Here is a 22,829-nt window from a genome sequence, read left to right as displayed (position 1 = left end):
ACTCTGTGCCACTTACAGTGTGACAAAAAAGGCAGGGGATGACATTATCTTGGAAAACAGAGTTCTGGCATCTGTGTCATAAGATTTGAAGAGCCTGTCTAACTTCAATTATTTTACTGGAATGTCTGGAAAAGCAACTTATGTATGTTTATTTTTTAAATAGCGATTTTTAAAAAATGGCTTTTCTCCACTGTGAAGTACCTATTTGTCAGAATATTCATCTAGACCTGTTTATCTTTAGTGTATACTGTGTATAAATATAATCAGCACAAATACTATAATCAGAATGAATTAGACTGTAAAATTTGCATTTGTTTGCTTAATTTGCATAATTTATTCTCACTGCGAAAGTTACATATATTATTGGATAGTGGCAGAAGACTGTAAGTTCAAAGAATCAGCAAAAATACAGCTACTGGCTAAGGCCAAGTGTAAAACATAGAAAGAACTGCAGAACCATCTTGCTACAATTTCTTCCAGATCACATCTAATATTCAGACCTTTAGCACGTTTTTAATGTTAAACTGAATTGTTTACAGATGAGGAAACTGTGCTCCTGAGCTGGTTGTGATCATCTATCTCATGCAGCATCCCAAGGTTTTAAGTGAAAGGCATGTTTTGCTGCAGTACTAGAGTTGCACAAATGCTGACATTCATTATTATGTACACTGCTGGACACTTTGTATTCTGTGACAGGGATATCCATGTTTTGCACGAAAAATCCCAAACGTTTTAGCCCACAACTAACAGTGATCAAGATTGCAGGGAGAAATATCAACAACCTCAGATATGCAGATGATACCACTCTAATGGCAGAAAGTGAAGAGGAACTAAAGACCCTGTTGATGCAGGCGAAGAAGGAGAGTGCAGATTTCAAGCCCTTGCAGAGGAGATGGAAGCAGCATCAAGGGTAGAGGAAGAATCTAAACAAATTCAAAGGCAGAATGAAGAGGGTATGGGGACAGGAGGAAATGACATTCAAAGGAAAAAGGAAAGGATTGGTGACTCTGCTGAGAGGCGGGGAACAACATGTGGCTAGAGTAGCTCAGCAGTGTAATCAACTGCCTAAGGAGGTGATGAGCTCCCCCTCACTGACAGTCTTCAAGCAGTGGCTAGACAGATACTCATCCTGGATGCTTTAGGCTGATCCTGCATTGAGCAGGGGGTTGGACTAGATGACCTGTATGGCTCCTTCCAACTCTATGATTCTATGATTTAATGATTGGCTAATAAATTCATAATAATGGACAGATCTCCTACCGTCATGCAAGAATTGTGACAGGATTAATTGAGAAATTGCCATTTTTTTCCAGTTATTTTTCCCCTCGGATGTTGATTTCATTATTTAGTCGTGGAGCTATCAGATTAGTTCCCTTGGTGAAAATGACTGCTTTGGAGGGTGGACTCTTTGACTTTGTATTCCAGTGAGGTCCCTGTCCTTTTCTGGCTCTGAGCATGCACATCTCTCATGAAGTATGCATATAGACCACAAGTATAAGTGTGAAGGTCCCCTTAAATATTGAGGCATTCAGCAAAGTGAAGCTGTCAGTTGTTTCCAAAGTTCCAATTACCTGTGGGAGTGGTGCCCCGCTGTTAGCTGTGCAGCACAAGTAACAGCACTGGTTGTGCTTTGCCTTGCCCCTGTCCCTGAATCCTTAAACTGGCCTTGTCACCCTTCCCTCCAAGAATGTTACTCAGAATTTTTATTGTAAATTAGGTTTTGACCTGAAAAGCATTTTGGGAAGGGATAGGTTTTAGACCAATGGTTCTCAACTGCTGTAACGCCGCTATCCCAACTGGGGTGGCAGCGGGATGGTGCGCGCAGGCGCTCAACAATCAGAAGGTGACGTAGAGGCAGCCAGAGACTAGCAACCTGTTCTGCCGACCCCACAGAAGGGGCCAGGTGACTCCACTTAGGGTCAGGACCCAAGAACCTCTGGGTTAGATCAAGATTCAATTGTGAAATTCACCTTAACAAGAATTTACACTTATCCCTACTTATGATATTATATGACTTTGTAAGTTCATTTGCCTGAACAAAATGAGAAGGACTATGAATTGTGATTAGGTAGCCCTGAAAGGCACAACAACATCCTCAAAACCAAAACCAAAAATTGTAGCCTACATGTTGACAAAAAAGTTTATATAGTTTTTAAAGTGTTGCAATAACTGGAGTTTTCTTTTCCAGTAATAATAACATATTTTCTGTGGCATTTTGTTCATTCTTCTTTAAAATACCTACCCCTATAGGTACAAATTCACTGTAGGGTAGACAATAGCAAAATAAACAATGCCCCTGTGAGTTGCTTCCTTTTAACATTTATCCTTTCCAGGTTTCTTTTAAGCCAACACTAAGTGGAGTGTTGTCTGTTTGCATCTATGAGAATCCCAGCTATGGGCCATGCCTCAGGGCAATATGATAGTGGTGAACAGGACCCCAAGGCAAAAATAAAATGAGTTATTTCTAAGAAAAGCTATAGTTGGATCTTTAGTCAGCTTAAAGAAGAGCTACGTTTTAGTCAACAGATTGGCAGAGAAAGGAATATAATTTGTTGTCAAGGGGGGGGGAGTATGTCTCAAGTAGAAATGGGTCTCTGAAAAGATCTCTAATTTTACGGTTCTGCTACCAAGGTTTTAGTTGTGGTACTAGTGATATTTACTCAGTGCCTCAGGAGCCACGTGTGGCGCTTTTAAATGGCACTTGTGGCTCATAGCACTGTTTTTTTAATATGGCACCTGCTTCATGTTTCAGGAAAGTAGGAATGGGTAGCCACTGCTAGAGGAATGGGTAGATCTAAACCTCCTTGAGGTCCAGTCCTCATGCCAGGGAGGGGAGTAAATGTGGTTTCTTTGGTCAATGATAATTTTGAATGTGGCTCTCAGCAAACCATGGACTGCATGAGTTATACAAAATGTGATATTGACAGGACCTATCATATAATGACTCTCTTCAGATAACCAATTTTGCTTCTTGGTTACTGTGATAGTGTCTGTCTCTCTAAGAGGCAGGTGATGAGTTTGTCTGGAGTGAGGACAAAACCCAGGGTGGAATTTGTGGGGCTTTCCGCACCGGGATCCTTGTAGCAAATTGTTTGCTGAACAAAAAATCGCCATTTAAAATAGTGGAAATCGTCGTTATGCATACCTGCCTTTGTAGTGGAATCCAGTTGCCTTTCTATCGTTTCCCACAGGCTTCCGGTCTCGGCAAAAATCGCTAGAAAGGAAGCGCTATTGCCGAGCTCGTCCCGCCCCCGGCCGTCAAGCAGCCAATGGGCGGCCGTTAGCATGCTCCCAAACAGCACCTTTCCCTTTAAGAAAGGTTTTTAAAAAAAAAAACACACCCGTTGCAACGAATATGCGTTGATTCGTTGCAACGGAGAGACCCATCCAGCTGGCAGGTGTGTTTGAGCTGCCGTTTCATCGTTGCCACGCTCCCCCCGAGTGAACCACCCCCCCACCGGCCCAATTTTCGGCCGAAAACAGTGTAAAAAATAAAGGGAAAATACATCAGCAAACGGGCTTCTCTGTTGTTTGTGCTTAGTGACTGTAAAGAGCTCTGGGGAGGGACTGCAGCCGGGGAAGCCTCACTGGGTAAACAAAGGCTTGCCGGTGATTTGATCTCCGCTTGCTCGGAGAAAAAAAAATGGTGATTGCTTCGCCGGAAGATCAGAGGAGAGAGCCAGGGGGAGGGACTTTGTAGAAACCACAACAATGGTAACGCACAGAACTTTCCCGCTAGTGTTGCAGATTGGTTCCAGGAGTGTAGCGCTTTCCGGAGGGTGAATCCACTTTTGGGGATTTCCCTGAAAGCGCTACAAGGAAGCGCTTTTTGCGGATCGGTTTCAGATGTGTGGCAGATTGTCAACGACGTTGTGCATAATGGCAAATCAGTAGCGTTTTCAATTGGCAACCATTGTGCGATTTTGAAGGAGTGTGGAAAGCCCCTGTAAGTTTCCCAGGAACCAAACAATAATGTGTTTGCACTTCCGGGGTGTAACCAGAGATGTTAATGTATCCTAACAACTCCTTGATTGCGGGAGGAAATTGCTAAGATGGGGCATGCTTTTAGTGCTCACTAATTGAATTTTGTGGGTATGAAGGAATGAGGAGATTGGGAGTTGATGAGATTAGTAGCACATTTCCTGGAGATCCTATTGTCCCAAAGATATGCCTCTTTGAGTGAGGAGAGAAAGATATGCTTTGAGTGGGGTGAGAAAGTCCATTAGTGTAGCGGCCCCTAAAATCCCACTGATTCAGGAGTGCAGGAAAGGTTTGGAGACTTGACATCTGGCTGGCATCCATGTTTTCTGCTTGGGAATAGATCATGTATCTTTTGCATTTAGATGCATTTGCCATCTTTTCCAAAGTTCTGTTCTGCCAGACAGTGCATTGCAAATGTAATATCTGATGTGTTCTGGATGGGTGCTTATGTTTGTGCTGTCTATAAATTACTCCAGAAAATGAGGAGGGGTATGGCTACTAACACCTGTTTGCCAGATGAGATGGAAGTGAAGGCAGTTCAAATAGTCAGTATCCGATCAGAGGTTAGGTGAAATGAAGATCAGAAGCGGAGTACAAATTCATTGGATGTGACAGGAACAATGCTGAGTTAAACCAGAGTAGCAAATCCGTGGCAGGGAGTTTTAAAGCAGAATTGTTGTCAAGATTGATGGCATGAAGGTAAAGGTAAATTGACCCTTAGTTCTTATCAAGAGAGCCGTATGTTTCTCTCTGGAATGCAGCTTCCCCATTTGTCAGCAGAGGGAATGTTCTGAACAAGGTTCAAGCTCGTCTTATTTTGTGCACCAAGCCCAGAAGGCATGAGTATGCCATGACAATGTGTAAACCTTGGAGGCTGGGATTGATGCCAGGCAAGTTTCTGGAAAGCTGGCATAATAGCTGTAGGGTTTTGCTGCCCTGCCAGGCTTCACTAATGCAGCTGGGCAGTGAAGTCAGAGCAGAAAGCTTGCCAAAGGTCATGGTCCAGTCTGGGAGTTCAGGAGTCTGGGAAGTCAGAGTTTACTGTAGAGCAGGGGCAGGCATGGTCAGGGGAATCTGGAGCCAAAGCGTGGACAGTCGAAGAGCTAAAACAGGAATGGTAGATAAGCCAGAGGTTGAGGCGCTGGGAGGTACAAGTGCATAGCTTTGCCGAGATGAACTGAAGACAGGAGTTCCAAGGAACAGACAGGGTAACGCATGCATTGACCCCACAAAGAACCTTGCCTCAAGGCTCTACTAAAGTAGCCAGAAGCTGGTGTGGCAGCTCTCAGACAGAGAGCCTGCATCTGGAGCTAACCCTCGGGGGAAGGGGGTGCAGCTGGATTCCATCTACCCTGACAGTACGCTGCCAAACATGACAGTCTTCTGACAGCTGTCACGTTAGCTCGTCTTTGCCAATGCTGCTGCTCTGGTGAATGCCGAAGGCTATGGTCTTGGTCTGCCACTGGTACTGCTGCTTCTCTGATGAGTCCTTGGGGCTCGGAGAGGTCTTGTCCCGGGGCTTGATATAAATGGGAACAAAGGGCTGCGTCTCAGCCTAGCCAGGCCCAGGCTGCTCATTGCTGGGCAAGTCTGAGGTCACGTCTCCCGACTGCTCCGGGAGCAGGTTGATCAGTACTTCTGGACTAACACCCCTGGTGCCAGCTCTGGTGGCATAACTAGTGTGGGCAAGACAAGGGTGTTCCCTGGAGGTGAAGTGGAGAGGTAGAGATCCCAGACTTTTGGCACATCTTCAAGGAAAGAGTATGTAACACTATGTAAATCTATTGTTTGGGGCACCGAGTTGGGAACTCTCCTGTGTCTATTTGTTGCTGCAGTAAATAAATATTTAAAAGGCTTTCTTCTCAGTGTGATTAATTGGGAGTCTTGCACTGGGAAAAAGAACCCTGATTAGGCCACAGAGCCATCGTGGTTTAGTGACAAATCTATCATTAAGGCAATCCAAGGAAAGACAAATATAAGCAGATTGCAGGATCAAGTACCAAAACCACAGTCTTTAAGCCATGTATCATATTTATGGCACTCCCACTCCTGGAGGAACCAACCTTATATGTAGAGGGCAAAATTCATTGGACTCTCTAGTCAACTTATCTCAGAAGCTTTTATTGGATTCTATTTGGGAGGGTGTGGTTTCTCTGCAGGCCTTTTAAAGTAGAATGCTATGATGCCATGGAGTCTGGGCTAGAAACATTTCCTGCTGGCAGGTAGCTCAGAGAGCAGACAGAGCAAGGCTGTGGAGCTGCTAGTCACAATTCTGGGTTCAGCCCTTGGTACCTGACACTATTTAGCTGAGTACATCTGGGTTCAAATCAATCACATTCCTGCTACCTGACCTATTTCAGATGATTTTTGTGAGGCTAAAGGAAGGAACCATGTATACTACTGGATACAGTCCATAAAGTAGGTTATGGGAACAAACCATCTTTGGGAAAGATTGATATGAGATCATGAGCACTGACAACTTCCACAAAGAGAACCAAAACTAAAAAACAAAACAAAAACAACAACTTGCTGTGCTTATTAATATCAAATAATAGACCATATCCATTTTAAACTCTTTTTTACAGCCATGAATAAATACTTTACGAATCAGTAATAATAGATAATTGCTAGTTTTATTAAAAAGGATCAGCATGGAGTCTTGAGAATGATGATATAGCTTTGAATAATAGTATGATTTAATCCTAATTATATCATTTTCTCTCATCTTTTGTTTTCTTAACAGTTAGCTGCCCTGGAGAGACAGATCTTTGACTTCCTTGGATTCCAGTGGGCTCCCATCCTTGGTAATTTTCTCCACATAATAGCTGTAATTTTGGGTTTGTTTGGAACCATACAATACAGACCTCGATATATAGTTGTGGTAAGTTTTTGTTTTAATTTTAATTTATTTGTTCTGTAAAGTAGCTTTAAAATATAGAATCCCATCTTTTAGACATTAGAAACATTAGAAAGGTTATTTCTTTTGAATAGTCTGTAATATACTACAGTGATAAACAGTTGCACTCTTCTATTTCCACTAGCATCAATGTCCTTATTTATAATGTTAATATAATATAAGTATTGTAATGCATGTCTCTTCTGTATGTTCATTTAATTTATAGTTTAATAATCCTTATCCATTGTTCCTCTTAATATCTGTGAAACAGCTTGAGGGGTGGAACGTGTCCAGGGTGTCCAAGTTGGAATAGGGCCAATCATGGTGCACCCTGATTGGTCCTGCCCCTACAGCTCCCTCCCTCCTTCCCTGGACGCTAGCCATGTTGCACTCAGATGCCTGAGAGAGACACACAGAGAGCCCTCCCAAACCGCAAATGACCCCTGATTACCTGCTATGGCTCAAGCTGCTAGAGAAAGAGATCTGGCCTGCCGGTGTCCCTTGGGTCCTAGCGCCCATTGCATTCCTGGTTGCAATGGGCTTTCTTGCTAGTTAATAATAATATATGAAATGTCTTATTTCATGAAAATAGAAAATTACATAACATTTTGGAAATACATTATATCAAAAGACATTTATGGTTTTTTTGTTGTTGAAATGGATTAATGAATTTTAATGAGCTATAATATTTTAATTTATCGTTGATTCTTGTACACCCCTGAAAGGAAATCAAGGCAGGCTATAATTTAAATGGCCTGATTTGGACAATATCTTGGCCCTACATGGGGTGAGAGGTGGGGAGAGTGTGTCCTGCCCACCTGGCATGGTACCTATGCTTTTCAGGTGCAGTGATATAATCAAGATAGATGAAAGTGGATAGCCATGTTGGTCTGAAGTAGCACAACAAAATGTTATTCCAATGGCGCCTTTAGGACTAAGATTTATTCAAAGTGTGAGCTTTTGAGTGTATGCGTTTTTCCGCAGACAAAATGCTATTGAAATCAAATTTTACAGTGATATAATGCTCATTTTGAACAGGTTCAACATTTGTGATCTCTGTATTCATTCTTAAACTAGAATGAACTAGAACATAACTAGAGTTAATATAGGGTTGTATTATGTTTTATCTTTTTATTATGTCAACCGTTGTGAGCCCAATCGGGAATGGCGGTATACAAGTTCAATAAATAAATATATAAATAAATAAATAAAATTCCTAGATTAAATGTCCCATTTCAAATGAGTGTAGGTGGACCTATTTGTTGGCTTTGGTTCCATTCAAACATTACAGCATTGTAGTTATGCCCACTGGTGTCAGAAGTGAGGCTGGCATACTAGGTGGGCAAAGAAATGTTCTTGCCATGCTGCTTTTCACTAGATGTTGTATCAATTGACTCTTAATAAAATAATGAAAACATTACATATTAAAACAGTCCCAAAAGACATTCAGGGTATAAATGTATTGCATAAACTGGGATCTGTGAACATTTTACAGTTAGTGGGGCAACTGCACTTAAAAGGAGCACATCTTCAAAGGCCAGGCCAGTTTAAAACAGAGGTAATCCCCTTCACAGATTTACAGCATCTTTCTGATGTTAGGAACAGCACTCAAAAGATTGCAGCAGGGACCTCATATCATCTGAGTCCAACTTGTCCTTCTGTCTTTTTAATCCTTTCTCCTCTGGGCCTCAGGCTGAAGGACAGCAAACAACCTTCTCCTGGATACCCTTCAACCATATATGCACTGGGAACTTCACTGCCCCAGCTCCTGTGCAGGAGCACAAATCGGGGGCGGATGAGGCACACCGGGCCAAATGCTTCCCCATGTAGCTCCAGGAAGAGGTGGGGCAACCTGCCACTACTAAATCTCCAGCCTGCAGCCCAGCATGAAACCTCCAGTGCATAAACGGCCTTCCACATGGCAAATTTCAAGGAGGACTTGGCTTGCTTCAATGGGGACTTGCATAAGATTTCTTACATTTCCAGTATTAAGAAGCTGATGTGGGCACTGTCCAAAATCCTGAGCACTAAGAAGAAAGCTACTGTTTTATCTGGGGAGGTGGCCATGTGTCCTCATTCGTATATTCCTTATACCCTGATGAAGTCTACCAGAGAGAGAATTTACTGCAGTTGACTGTGGCAATGTTCACCATAGTCTCTTCATGCAATCCCTATAATCCCCATTCCAAATAATATCCAATTAATATTCCAATTGGTTGATATTGCAGAATCAGCTAATTTGCATATATCATCTGTTGTTCGTATCTTCTCCCCTGCCTCCTCCAACTGCAAGCCAAAATGAAACAGCAACATAATTTTGACTTGAATATATTCAAGTGCACATCCATAACAATAATAACAAAGCCATTACAGTGTTTACTGTATTTTGCAATGTTTAGAGCTATAGTAGAACCTCGGAGAACCAGGTTCAAATTCCATTCACAGCCATGTAAGCCTGCTTGGAAAACTTTGGGCCAATTACAGAGCATCAGCCTAATTTACCTCGTAGGGTTCTTGTCAGGATGAAATGGAGAAGAGTGAATGTTGTAAGCTCTGTTGGAGAGAAAACCGGGGTATAAATGAAGTAGATAAATCTCATTCTAAAGTAGCTGGTGGCTTCTTAAATGCTAGCAAATGCTTGACTACACAAGTCCGTTTACAACCACATGGGGAGGCATCTCCAGAGTCTTCAAGAGCATTAGCAGAATGTAGTCAGATTCACCTCATCATAGATGGAGATGGTTGCAATATGCATGATCTTAAATGAATGATCTTCCATATTCATCTTAACTAAGTAGATTTGACAGCAAAAGAAGTGGCCTCAGGCTATGTATCTGTCTGTCTGTCTACCTGTATTTTTTTGTTTGCTTCTGGAAGTGAATAAGGCTTCCTTGAATTCAAATAGATGCCAGTGACTGATCCTGGAAGCCAATACAAGAGAGAAGTTTTTAACAATATATAATTGTATAGTCTCATGGGTTTTTTCTTCAATTGTGTGAACCACCATTCTTTCATATGTAGTCCATATATAAATTTCAGTTATTCAGAGTTCCACTGAGAAGTGGACTCTATATTACTGAACGAATCCAGAACCCAACAAATCTGAAACCACTTGAAAAACTAGTTTGTTTCACATATTACTGACCCTTGGCTCTTTGGAAAGGTTGAACATTTATTTCTTTTTCCTCATGAAAATGCCAGCATTTGGATCCCTTTGCAGTTTTATTCACATTGGCTTTTGAGGGCAAAGATCATTTCTTTTTTGGGGAAAAAAGGATATCTAGTGGTATACTTCTGAAACTTGCTCTTAAAGTTTATTTTTGTTCTGATAAAAATATGATAGATGAAACCCATAAGCGAACCCTTGAAAACTGGCCTCTTAAAGAACTTCACACTGTACAATTGGGCATAAGGTCGTCTTAAAATAAGCAGCTTCTTATGTGAAAATTGAGGTAGTACATTACATTGTTGTGAAAGAGCTTTAGCACCTTTAGCACCTCACCTAATGAAGTGTAGCCACGCATTGCTGTTCTAGAGATTTAGATATTTTGTTTTCATATCACCTACTACATAATTCTAGAAAAGTAAATGCATTAGAATGCCTTTCTATTTAAATTTCTAAAGTACCTTACTCATAGTTTCAAAGGTAATTGATACTAATGCTGAATAATCCATTTAGCAGAAATATTTAGTTCATGTTCAGAACTCTGCAGAACTATTAATTTGGCTTCAGAGTAAGACTGAATTGTTAAAGAGATTTAATACCAAATGTTACTGCTTTGGGCTTTAGGGATAACTTTCTATTGACAAGAATGCTGAAATTAGTAGCATTGCCCAATTGGGGTAATGACATCTATATGTCTCACCAGATTTTAAGCCTTGTTAAGAATAAAGTACGAGGTCACTACTCCTCCGGTTGGCTATGTGATTTGTTACAATGCACAGTCATTTATGACTTTTCAGGGGGAACTCATTCCTTCTTTTCCCTGAAACTGCCCCATTGTCATCATTCCCTGCTTGTTCTCATCCATCCATCATCCTACATTTTAACTCAGCCCCTAACTTCAGCTGTATTTATTATATATTTACTTCATTTATACTTCTCTATAATGGAGACACAGCTCAGCTTAAATCATTACCCTCTCTTTCATTTTATCCTAACTACAATGCTGTGATAGTCTAAGCTAAAATGTAGAAGAAGAAGAAGAAGAAGAAGAAGAAGAAGGAGAAGGAGAAGAAGAAGAAGAAGAGTTGGTTCTTATATGCCGCTTTTCTCTACCCGAAGGAGGCTCAAAACGGCTTACAGTCGCCTTCCCGTTCCTCTCCCCACAACAGACACCCTGTGGGGTGGGTGAGGCTGAGAGAGCGCTGATATCACTGCTTGGTCAGAACAGTTTTATCAGTGCCGTGGCGAGCCCAAGGTCACCCAGCTGGTTGCATGTGGGGGAGCGCAGAATCGAACCTGGCATGCCAGATTAGAAGTCCGCACTCCTAACCACTACACCAAACTGGCTCACGATAACTGGCCCAAGACTACCCAGTGACCTTGTACAGCAGAGTGATGATTCGGACCTGGATATCCTAGATCCTAGTCTGAAACTCTAACCACCACACAGCATTGATTTTGGTGGGGTGGCTGCTCTTGAAGAGTAGCAAGAAGCCAGGCTTGGGTAAGCCATACAATTTATATAATAGCAAGTCACCTTGTGGTTCCTGGTGAGCCAAGCCCTGGTAAGTCCTCCATAAAAGCCAGAACAGCCCTGGAAAAGAACCTGCCCCCCTCTATCTACTTATAATATATTTGATTTATAACTAGGAGCCAAGCCCATTGCATTCAGGAATACAGTGGGCGCTAGATTAGGGCGGTGGAGTGGAAGAATGGCCTTCCCCTCACCCCAGTACCTGGAAAGCCTGCAAGCAGCTGTTATGGAACTTACCAGCAGGGGCAGCTCTCATGCAGCAGGGATCTGCAGCCTCTGACCCTTGGAGGGACGTGGAAGGGGGTGGTGGTCGGGGGGGGCGGAAGGCTGGACAGACAGGCAAGCTGGTTGGAGGAAGAGGTACTCAGGGGTAGGACAGCTACTCTGAGTGGATGTTAAGCGCTCAGTGACACTTACACCATGAGACATGCTTCTCCTCCAATGCCTTACCAGAAATATTAAGTGGAAGATATTTGATTTTTATACCAGCCTTCCCAGCAAGTGGACTCTGGGCAGTTAAAAACAGTCTTCCTTGCCACCACCATTTTATCCCATACCAGAAACAAGCCATATGGTAGGGAGCCAAGGAATGGATGGAGGCCCATATTATCGCCAACCTCCATGGCCTCAACTATAAGCCTGTTCCTTCAGGACTTGAATTTTGATTGGCCGAGAACAAGGCTTGAAGGCTGGCACTACTGTACGGTTGCCTGTTGTTGTTAGGTGCAAAGTTGTGTCCGACCCATCGCAACCCCATGGACAATGATTCTCCAGGCCTTCCTGTCCCCTACCATTCCCCGGAGTCCATTTAAGTTTGCACCTACTGCTTCAGTGACTCCATCCAGCCACCTCATTCTCTGTCATCCCCATCTTCTTTTGCTCTCAATCGCTCCCAGCATTAGGCTCTTCTCCAGGGAGTCCTTCCTTCTCATGAGGTGGCCAAAGTATTTATGGCTGCCTAGCAAGGGACATTTTCTTAAAGCCACATCTATTCTTCAATTATTTGGGGAGTTAACATATGTTTTCAAATTGGTGAGAATTCTTTTTGAGTTATCTGTATAATGTATATGGCAAATTTAAGGGCACTTCCGCACATCGAAAAAAATGCCATTATGCCAGAGAAATGGCATAACATTAAAAAATAACTTGCCTCTGGCCATTTCTCACTTTCTGGCACTCTCACTTTCACCTGTCACCTTCTCGCGCTTCTTAGCATTCCACAAACCTGCTTGAAATGGCAGAAGAGAGCAATGTGCTTTACATGTGACTATCCTCCATCTGTCAAGCCAGGCAGCCAATCACCTTTCCCCATGTTGTAAAGGACCCACAATGCCAGCTAATTTTTAAAAGTAAAACTTCTCAATTGAAATGCCTATGGATCTAATCATAGATGCATAGTGCTTTTTATAATGCCACCCCTCATGGAATCATGAGCCTTGAATCTTTAAAAAATTAATCTTGTTACCTTTACTGAGGTTTACTTTGTGTTTTAACTGGGGAGGGGGGTTACTTTGGATGGATGATTTAATTCCTATTCTGGGTTATTTAATTCCTATTCATTGCTCCAGGCAGCTTGCTTGGAAAAAAAAAACTTCCCCAGGAGCCCTAGAAGCAAAGAAGCAGGAAAAGTGGAGAAACTATGGGGGCTTTCAGGAAAGGAAATAGTGGAAGATGGGGAAGTGACATGCCTCCCATTTGTACTTTATATTGGCCAAATGTAGTCCAATGGTAACAACAAAAGCCCTAACAAAAAAGTTTATACATTTCTCTGGTATGTGAAAATAGACCATGTTTTCCTCCCAGGAAAGCACAGAGGAATTCTTATTTGTATAGATAATTTTATTTTACCTAGTTTGATGGACTTACAGATTGGAACGTATGTAATAAAAATACCTACAGAGAGAGAGTTAGAGTAGTAGAAGGAAGAAATCAAATCTTTTGAGAGTAGTAAATGCAATATCTGCAAGGAGTGAAACCAGGTTACCTGTATTTAAGCCAGCATAGACAAGGAAGAGCTGCAAGGAAGGCAATTCCACAGAGACTTCAGAAATACTGTAAAACGTCTGATAAGGCTGAGGTTTTTCTGTGAAACTGATTTTGGTAAATTTTGAGCTGATCACTTTCATTTTCTGTCATATTGCTTGGTCTGTAATTTCCCTTGTCACTCAAATGCTGAGTTGGACTGGGTCAGGGATGATTGTAAAATGCACTTACTTCTATGTTACAAGAGGCTATCACCAGCATTCTTTAGTAAACATCAAGATACTAGTCTATTGCATACCTACAAAGGCAGTGTAGCTAAAAATATTTATTACCAATTTTAAATTTGGTGCTCCTTGAAATTATGTCCACTGAACTAGTCTTCCTATTCTTTGAAAACTGCATTAAGTAACAGGCACGATTTCTTAATTTTTTATTCAAAATTAGTGTTCCAGGGCAAAGTTTAGACAGTCTGTAAGGACCAGGGTAGGTACAAAAGATGTTGGAGCAGTTCAGGGTACGTTGCACATTTGATCAGAGCAAGAGTGGAAGGAAGTGCTGCAGGATTAATTTCTGCTGCAGTCCACCTCACAGGGGGTAAACAAATAGATACTTTTTCTACAGGATTACAGGTAAATAGTATCACTATACTTTTATCAAATTTTGGGCATTTCCGCATGAGGAAAATGTTCCTGGACAGCCTTTGCATTTTGGTGACATATGGAGCCCCTTCCACATGATGTCACCAACATCCTGAGGCTGTCCAGAAGCCAGGTTACAATTGGACCATTTTTAACTCATGATCCAGAAAAGTGGATTTACTACCCTAAGTCGCACAACCAGTAAGCAGCCAGTGAGCAACCAGAGATAAGACCATATGGAGGAGGAAACACACGATAGTCTCAGCAGATTTATCCATTATGAGCTTAACCTTACTGTGAATACTACAAATATGTAAAAGCTCTGCATCCATATACATTATGGAATTGTGTAGTGGTCCTCCCTTGCATCACATGTAAATACTTTGGTTCCATTGATAATGAACTGGTAGTGTTCAAGCTTCCTGTGCTACACTATATGATTTATCTTTTGACAGTTCTTCAGTGTGAAAAAGCTTTAAATACAAATAGTTTCTGTACAGTGCTTTATTCTATCTATAGTCTATTTAAATCCACATATCTAAATCCAACCTGCTTTTCCCTAGGGTGGTTCCTGAGTCACCTAGTATTGTCTGTAGTATTTGTCAATTTAAACAAAACATGGATGTTAATTCTCCTGTGTGTGTGTCCCCACATGCAAACCGACAACTGTTCTTTGTGTTTACTCCTTCTAAACCATCAGAAAGAAAAATGCTTATATTTTGGTTATCAGAATTTCTTCTTTCTGTAAATTTACAGTCTATCACAATATCACTTGTTGGCATAAACCAGGCTTTCTCAACAAGGGTTTAGTGAAACTGGTTTCTTGATGGCCTTGGAATAGTTTCCCGAAATTTTAATTTTTAATTTTTAAAAATTTCTTCAAATTTTATTGGGTGATATGGCCATATATGGTCATGGCCATATCACCCAATAAAATGGCCTGGATTGGATGGCCCTGGATGGGGTGGAAAGGGGAGGAGCCTTAGTGGGCATGTGCATAGCTATGCTTCCCAATGGTATTCTGCATGATTATACCACTTCTGGTGTTTCTTGAAGCCTGAAGAATGTTTGAGGGATTTACCAATGGTAAAAAAGTTGAGGAAGGCTGGCATTAAAAAAAAAAAGCCTCTTGTTTATGTAGTTAAAAAGCGTATTTGGGCTTCCCTCATGCTCTTCAGCAAAATGAGGTTGTGTTGTGATTGTTTCTTTACATTTGTACATAAAAATAAATCATGAAGGGGAAAAGGGAAAGCACAAAATCTGTAATTGGGTCAATGTTTTGGAATTTGCCAGTGCCAGTAGGCTAATGCCAAGTCATAAATAATAAATCTTACTTTTTCCTGGACTGTAGTTAGAGCAGCAGAGTGTATTGGATTTGCAATTGGCTACAGTTCTAGGGGCTTTCAGCCAAGAGAAATCTTTCCAGCTACGCTCTGCTTGATAGTTCCCAGAAGTGCTGCACTTATTGATCTTTTTATATTATTGATCTACACAGTATTCAGCATTTTCATCTTCACATTTTCTCTTCTTTTCACCCTAGTATTCAGTATGGACTGCTCTCTGGGTCACATGGAATGTTTTCATTATCTGCTTCTATTTGGAAGTAGGCGGGCTTTCAAAGGTAGGTTCATATTCATTCCTAACTTGGGGGAAATAGTGTTGTTTTGATAACAATATTATGGGAGAACTAATTGTTTGGTAGCATACCTTTAGCAATGCAGTGCTCTTTAACTGGCGGTGCAGTATTGGCGGTGCAGTCCATTTATGTATTGGCTGCCTTATCTACTAGTTTTGTTGATTCAGGGGTTGAACATACACAATAACGAGTGGGTAATAGAGGGAGTTAAAATGACTCCTACAGCTGTACCTGTGCTTCAGGTGAGGATGTGCTTCTTAGATTCATCAGCCATGCCTTTTTATTCAGTATGGGAGGAGTTTGTTTGTTAGTTTGTGGTAGATAGTTTCTTAAGTCCAGATGCAGTTAGGGTAGTACCGGCCTGCCAGATTAACTTCAGTTTCCATTTCCTGCTCACTTATTGTTCATGACAGGAAAAACTTTGCATCCTTGCAAGTAATTCAAAGGACCTCATAGGAAGGGGAAGCCAGCAGATATGATCCAAACCCACAGCCAGAAACAGGGACACTACAGGAGGAGGCAGTCTCTAAGGAGCCAGGCATGGTTCTACAACCAGGTCCCAGTACAATGGCCTCTCAGCCCTGATTGGCAGCAGAGAGTCATCTGCCAGCCAGTTCACCTTCCCTGTCACCAGAGCCTCAGGAACAACATAAGAGAAAGATAAGAAGAGCTGCAGGACAGAAGGTATGGTGCCAGATTGGCTGCACTGTGCCGGTTCTCTAGCTGTGGGGGAATGGCAACTGGGAACCAGGAAGGCTGGTTGCAGGATCAGGGTTTAGATGGCTAGCAGGTGCTGAGCACGTGCGGTTAAAAGCAGCCAGCAAGGGATTGGCTGTGTGGAAGCAACATGTCCATTAGTTTCTGACCTTTCAGTCTGTACTGTGAACTGATTCTCCTGTCTTGGATTTCAACCTGTGCTTCGGAACTCTTCTTTTGGATTTCTGCATTGTGGACTGATTCGCTCATCTTGGACTTCAGCCTGTGTTTTGGAACTCTTCTTTAGGATTTACCTTTGGATTCGATGCTGTGAGTTTGGACTAACTGGTATTTGGAATTTGGACTGGCATCCTCTGATAGCTAGTTACTCCCTTTGTCTACATGCTGTGTCTGTAGCAGGGCAATTATCAACCAAATAATGCATAAATACAAAAAAATCTTTTTATAGCCAGGGAGATAAAACATGGGTCTGAACTATAGTAAAGTGCCAATAAATATCCTGAGTCTATACTATGAATATAAAGAATTCGTGTTCACTAGGTTGATTTCTCAAAAACAAAAAAAGCAGCAGCATTCTATAAACCCTGCCTGAACTGAAGTGAAATCAACTGTGTGTGTCTGTGTGCCTATCAAAAGAGAAAACATTAATAATGCCACATACCATACCAGGCTATTCCTACAATATGATTCCAACAAGGCCCTATATGTTTCTTCCTTTGTACTTTAGAATATGATGTTGGGAGTGTTAATTGGTGTGCTTCACGTGAGCTTCTGCATTTCAGAGGACATAATTAGAAAAAGTTTGCAGATGGTGCCAAAAATAGAGTTTTGTATTTTCCTATGTGACATTTACAAGGATTTCATGGTGCTGCATAAAAACAGAGTGATAAAACAGCAATACTACCTTTAAGTAGAAAATTCATTTTTCTTTTATTACTCCAAGATATTCTATAACTGACAGTCTTTCTGGATTATCTTTCCGGCATAAATGAATGTGATGAAGCAAAAGTGAGAACAACCACAAGCCTTTGCCAATGCTGACAAAGGCTTTGTGTGATAGAAAAGAAAAAAAATGTAGTCTCCTTCAAAAATTTAGACTAGCTGTCAAAGAAAACTACTGGAACTGACATAGCTGTTAGTTCTTCAGCCAGAGAGCAGAGGAAATTACCAGCCTATTTGAAAGCACATTCAAAGTAGCAGAAATGAGTGTTCCTGAAGGGGATGTGGCTAGGTGCTCTGAGAGATGAAGTCTCCCTTACTCTTAGCATTAGGGTTGTGAGTCCTCATTTGGGGGATAGGGGATCCCCCAATTTGGACCCCCCCCCCCAATTTAAGGTTCTAACTGAGGGAACTTACCAGGTGTGGGGAGTTAAGAACCAGGAAGTAAATACAATGCACAATGCCCCTGCATTACCCAGAAGCAATGTAGGAACACATCAGGGGTGATGTTCTGGTTTTTGGACAAAGCTCTGTGAGAAGAAGCTAATTCTACCTTAGAGGTTTTGCCTACAAACCAAAGCATCATCCACAACATGCTACATCACTTCTGGGTGATACAGGGATGTCACATTTACTTCCTGGTTAATCCCTTCTAGCTCCTATTAAGTTTCCCCCATCCCCTACTGGCTCATCCAACCAACTTGGCAACCCTACTTACCACTGATGTTTTCGGAACAGAATCTCTAAGATGACCAATAATGAACATTTTCCCATTTACACCAGCTTCTAGTCTGTTTCTAGATCCAATACAAAGTGCTGTTCTTTGACTTAAAGCCTATAATACCATGGGAAAGACTTCACCGATATAAACTACCCTGGATCCTGATGACTTCTGCAAGTGACTTATTGAGGGAACCCACACATTCAGAGCATTTGGCTTGTGGGGATCTATGGAAGGGCTTTCGTTGTTGCTGCCCCTGAACTGTGGAAATACTACCCCATAGGTGTATTCATCATTTCTTGCAAAACATATAAAGAAATCTGAACCCTTATTTATTCTAGTGTGCCTTTTAAAAGACTTTGTACATTCATCTGACTGTAAAAGCATTGTATATACTTTCTAATGGACATATTTCCCAAAAGCATTGGGTACACAATGGTTGAAATACATTAAAATAGCGATCCCCAACCTGTGGGCTGCGGACCACATGTGGTCCTTCAACTAATTGGAGGTGGGCCCCGAAGGACGCCTTCTCCCCCCCCCCCCCGGCCCTTTACTTCATCCCCCCTGGCCCTTTACAACACACTTCGGGTGTCATTGTCATTTTGAAGGGATGTTTAAACATTACCATAGCGATCAGAGAGCGTTAGGGCAGTGATTGAGAGTAGAGGAGTAAACTACCCCCCCCACCGGGCCTCAGTTAAAGGCGTTGAGTGGTCCCCGGTGAGTGGTCCCCGGCGTTGAGTGGTCCCCGGTGAGTGGTCCCCGGTGTTGAGTGGTTCCCGGTGATAAAAAGGTTGGGGACCACTGCATTAAAAGACATATGTTGTTCCCAAAATCTTTCTACATACACACCAAGGCTAGTTAGAAAGGTCTAGGTCAGCCATCACTGAGACTTCATATGATTCTAGGAGAATTCTGGCTAAGATGTGTGTGGATCCCATATGGGGTTGTTGCTATGTGAAAACTCTTTTGATAGTTTCTGTATATTTTGAGGGAAAGTATTTAGACGAAATTCCCTGGCACATATCTGTTGTGTACATGGAGGTATGTAATTGGCTATTTTTGCACCTTTGGAGGGTTTTGGGGAAGTATACCCCCATTGTTCAAGTCTATTGTGTTGTGATATCAATTGGCCAACATCACTATTGGCTTCCCTGAGAGGATACCACTGTGCCTGCTGTGAGGACAGTGGCTCTCTTCCAAGGGAGCAGACTATACCCTGAAGCAGCTATCTCACCATGTGTATCTCCCCTAAACATTTTGCACATAGTTTAGTTCTACAGTTTCAACAGTAGAAATTCTCCTTAGATTGGAGGAAGGCTTCAAACAACAGACAACCTGTGAGGTAGGTGCAACTGAAACTTCTGAGGGAACTGTGATTGGCCTAGGGTTCTCCAGCTGACTGCATGTGGAGGAGTGGAGAACCAAATTCGGTTTACTACATCAAGCTGGCTTATCTACTATGACTCCCAAGATCTCATTTCTGGTCAATTACTGCCAGTACAGACCCCATCAACAATGTCTAGTCCCAGTCTTACTTGGGTAACTTTGTTTTGCTCTAGTAGTATCTGCAGAGAGGTAACTTTTTAAAAGTAAATGCTTATCTTTTTGAATCACAGCTTATTTGAATCCTTTTCTCTAATATTTCAAACAGTACAATGGAATTATTTGGATCATTGTGTTCTTGAAAAGTAGGCATCTCTTACACATTGCATGACATCTGCTTCTTAAGCCTTCTCTTTTATTTTAAACAAAAGGCAGTTTGTCATCCTAACTGACCACTTATGCATGATGTGGGAGCCAAACAATGTTTAGAGATTTTAATTTAATGACTGCAGTATTAATCTTACACTTGTAGAGATGAAGGTAAAATGCTAAAGGGAAGGAGAAATTTTAGTCTAGTGTGAAAGGAAGGCTCCTGGTTTCTGAAATCGATGTTTCTGAGAATTGCCTAAGTGTTGAATGATATGCATGAATTATTTAAGACTGTTTTGTTTAAATGTGCAAAAGTCAAGTTATCCTTGCAGTGCGACACATTGTCAATTGCCAGCAATTTCCTATGTTTGTGAAAACCACAGGCAGCAATTTACAGGAAAGATTAGGGCTGTTACTATACAATGTGTGACATTTTCTTGATTTAAACTGTCATTTTGAAAAGCTGTTAACTGAGATCTAGAGTTGGAGTGAGGATATAAAGTTTAGTAGAGGGATTAAAAAAAAACACCCTGAAATTGATCTCTATTTTTTGCTTGTTAAGATCCCAGCCTGTTGCGACTGGTATTAGAGCATTGTTTGCATACAGAATTGCATTTTCAAAGACATTTTACATGATCTGTTTTTGGCACTCATGTGATGTGGTGATGTATGCTACAGCGCTGACATTTTGCATCTCATAATCACAGTAGTATATTTATTAAACATTTCTTCTGTTGTAAAGATACCGCAGAAATTTGATTGTAACTCAAGATGTATAGCCGTGTTTGTCTGTAACAGTAGAAAAGATCACCTTTAAGACTAACAAAATCTGTGTGAGTTTTTGTGAGTCACTGATAATGCCCTGCGACAAATTTTGTTAGTCCTTAAGGACTCTTGCTCTTTTCTATTGATCGTATATGTTTCAGGCAGCTATCATCAAAATCAAAACAATATATAGTGACCGTTTCTGCACGGAGTGCAGTAAATATGAGTGGCTTCCTGCTTGCAAATGCAGGATGGTAAATCTTGTGTTTGTAGCCCTCCTCATAGGGAGACCCCTCCCGCATTTTCCCTCTGCCTCGTTACAGCTTTTTGCCTCCTGATTGAGGCTGGAAGGGAAGACAAACTGAACTTGTGCTGTGATTGGTGGCTTGCTGCAATTGACAAGTCAAGGAGTGGAGGGAGAAGTTAGCTTGTTTTTCCTTGCTGATGTAGCAAAGCAGTCTGTCGCTGATTGGTCAGAGCGTCAATTCAAAGGCTTCCTGGTTCCCAGTTGTCATTCTCCCACAAGACTTATTTTTGCCCTCATTTCTACAGTGACTGTGCTCCAAGCCCACATTTCTATGTGCCAAGATTTGCCTTTGGGATTGTCTCCCCCCCTTGTTCCCCCCCTCACTTGTTCAGGAAAAGAAAAACAAAACAAGCAGCCTCATGCTCCATTCTCCTCTCCCCAGCTCCTTCAGTGCTGGCTGGAGCTTCTTGACCACCACTCCCTTTCTCCTTCTGAGTGTACCCAATCAAGCAGGAAGGAGAGAGCAGCCACACTAGTGTAGAACTCAAGTCTGTTTCAATTTAGGAAAAAGAAAGAAGACCCAGGTTCAAATCGATCTGAATTCAGCAGGATCGACAATGGGGAGAAAATAGTAAGAGCAGAACCAGCCCTGGATTGATACCTAATACAGGACATTTTGAAGGGGGCTTGAAACCATAATGAGAATTCTTCAACCTAATTTTTTGAAAACATCCTAGCAAATGAAAGCTGTTAGTAACTTTACAATACTATGGATTTAAGTCTAATTGTTATGCATATAGTTAGTAACCAGATTCTAAATTGTTTACAAATCAAGCACAATAGTCCTCATCAGGAAAATAACTGTGATCTCATTTATCTACAGTTGTAAACGTCGTTTTTCAAGCAAACAAATCTTTACTCTTCTCTTTGTGTTCCATCATGAGTAAATTAAGCAAGAGCATTTTAAAAGTGAGGGAATAGTATTTGTTTGGATTGTCTTCCTGCAAACACAGTTCTCGTGACTTTTCTTTTCTTTATGACACTATTGCAATTTTGAAAAATGGGAAGACTCGTTTATCTTTGGCTGTAGAGAATATTTGTCATCTGGAGCTGATGAAGAATGACATTTTACAGGCTTGTTTGTCAAAAAATGGGAAGTTGCAGCTGGTGATAAAGTTAATTATTAATGGAATTTGAGACTAGGCCTTCCCAGCCAGAGGTACCATCCTGAATCTGGTTTTGCCACTGGAAGAAAAGAAGTCCTAACTAAACGCTTGGTTGAATCAAGAAGTTGTAGCTGTACTGTACAGTCTTGATTACATTACTGGAAGTAACCAATGATTTTAATCCAACAAGTGAGATTTGTTGAAGAAAGTCTGTTTCTGTAAAATGTCTTAAATATGATTTCTACACCTAAAATTGTCATCATTTCCCTCCAGTAACAGGAAAGAGGTTGCTTTTCTTTGAATTTCTCCAAGGGGGATGCTAATGCTAACAGGATATGGATTTGTACTTTTTTATTCATTGTTTGCTTTATTTGGTTTGGTGTAGAGGAGATCACATGGGGTAATAAAAGAAGCTCTAGACTGAGAGAACAGTGTGACAGTTGCCCACAGGAACCAGACTGTCTCACTATGATATTTTATTGCTCTTACCATGATTCCTTGATTTAATGGAATCTGCCTATACGTTAAGTTGCAGGAGTGTAGAGAATAACATTATTGAATGAATTATGTACTCCCAGAACTTGACACCCTTCTTTCTCTTTTCCTTTTCAGTCCCAATCAGGAAGCAAGAACAACAAGTTTATCAAATTACTGTGTGTTCTATTAAGTGCAGTGAGGTGTTTAAGTTGTACTGGTCTGCTGTATAAGGAAGGGCTGATTACTAGAACTTGAGTTCCCTGAA

General features: G+C 41.4%; 1 protein-coding gene across 3 annotated transcripts in view; it reads left to right on the top strand.

Moving 5' to 3' along the window:
* NKAIN3 (sodium/potassium transporting ATPase interacting 3) overlaps positions 1-22,829 on the top strand; it is a 223,112-nt gene that overhangs the window by 110,281 nt on the left and 90,002 nt on the right. For 2 of the 3 annotated variants that reach the window (XM_077352309.1, XM_077352310.1), the window contains exons 2-3: positions 6,725-6,862; positions 15,739-15,819. In XM_077352309.1, the coding sequence (XP_077208424.1) occupies positions 6,725-6,862; positions 15,739-15,819 (219 nt within the window). The remainder of the gene's footprint in view (positions 1-6,724; positions 6,863-15,738; positions 15,820-22,829) is intronic. The other variant, XM_077352311.1, reaches the window with a different exon arrangement.

Source organism: Paroedura picta, chromosome 9 (genome assembly GCF_049243985.1).
Source record: "Paroedura picta isolate Pp20150507F chromosome 9, Ppicta_v3.0, whole genome shotgun sequence".
NCBI lineage: Eukaryota > Metazoa > Chordata > Lepidosauria > Squamata > Gekkonidae > Paroedura > Paroedura picta.
This window is presented reverse-complemented; position numbering and strand designations above follow the sequence as displayed.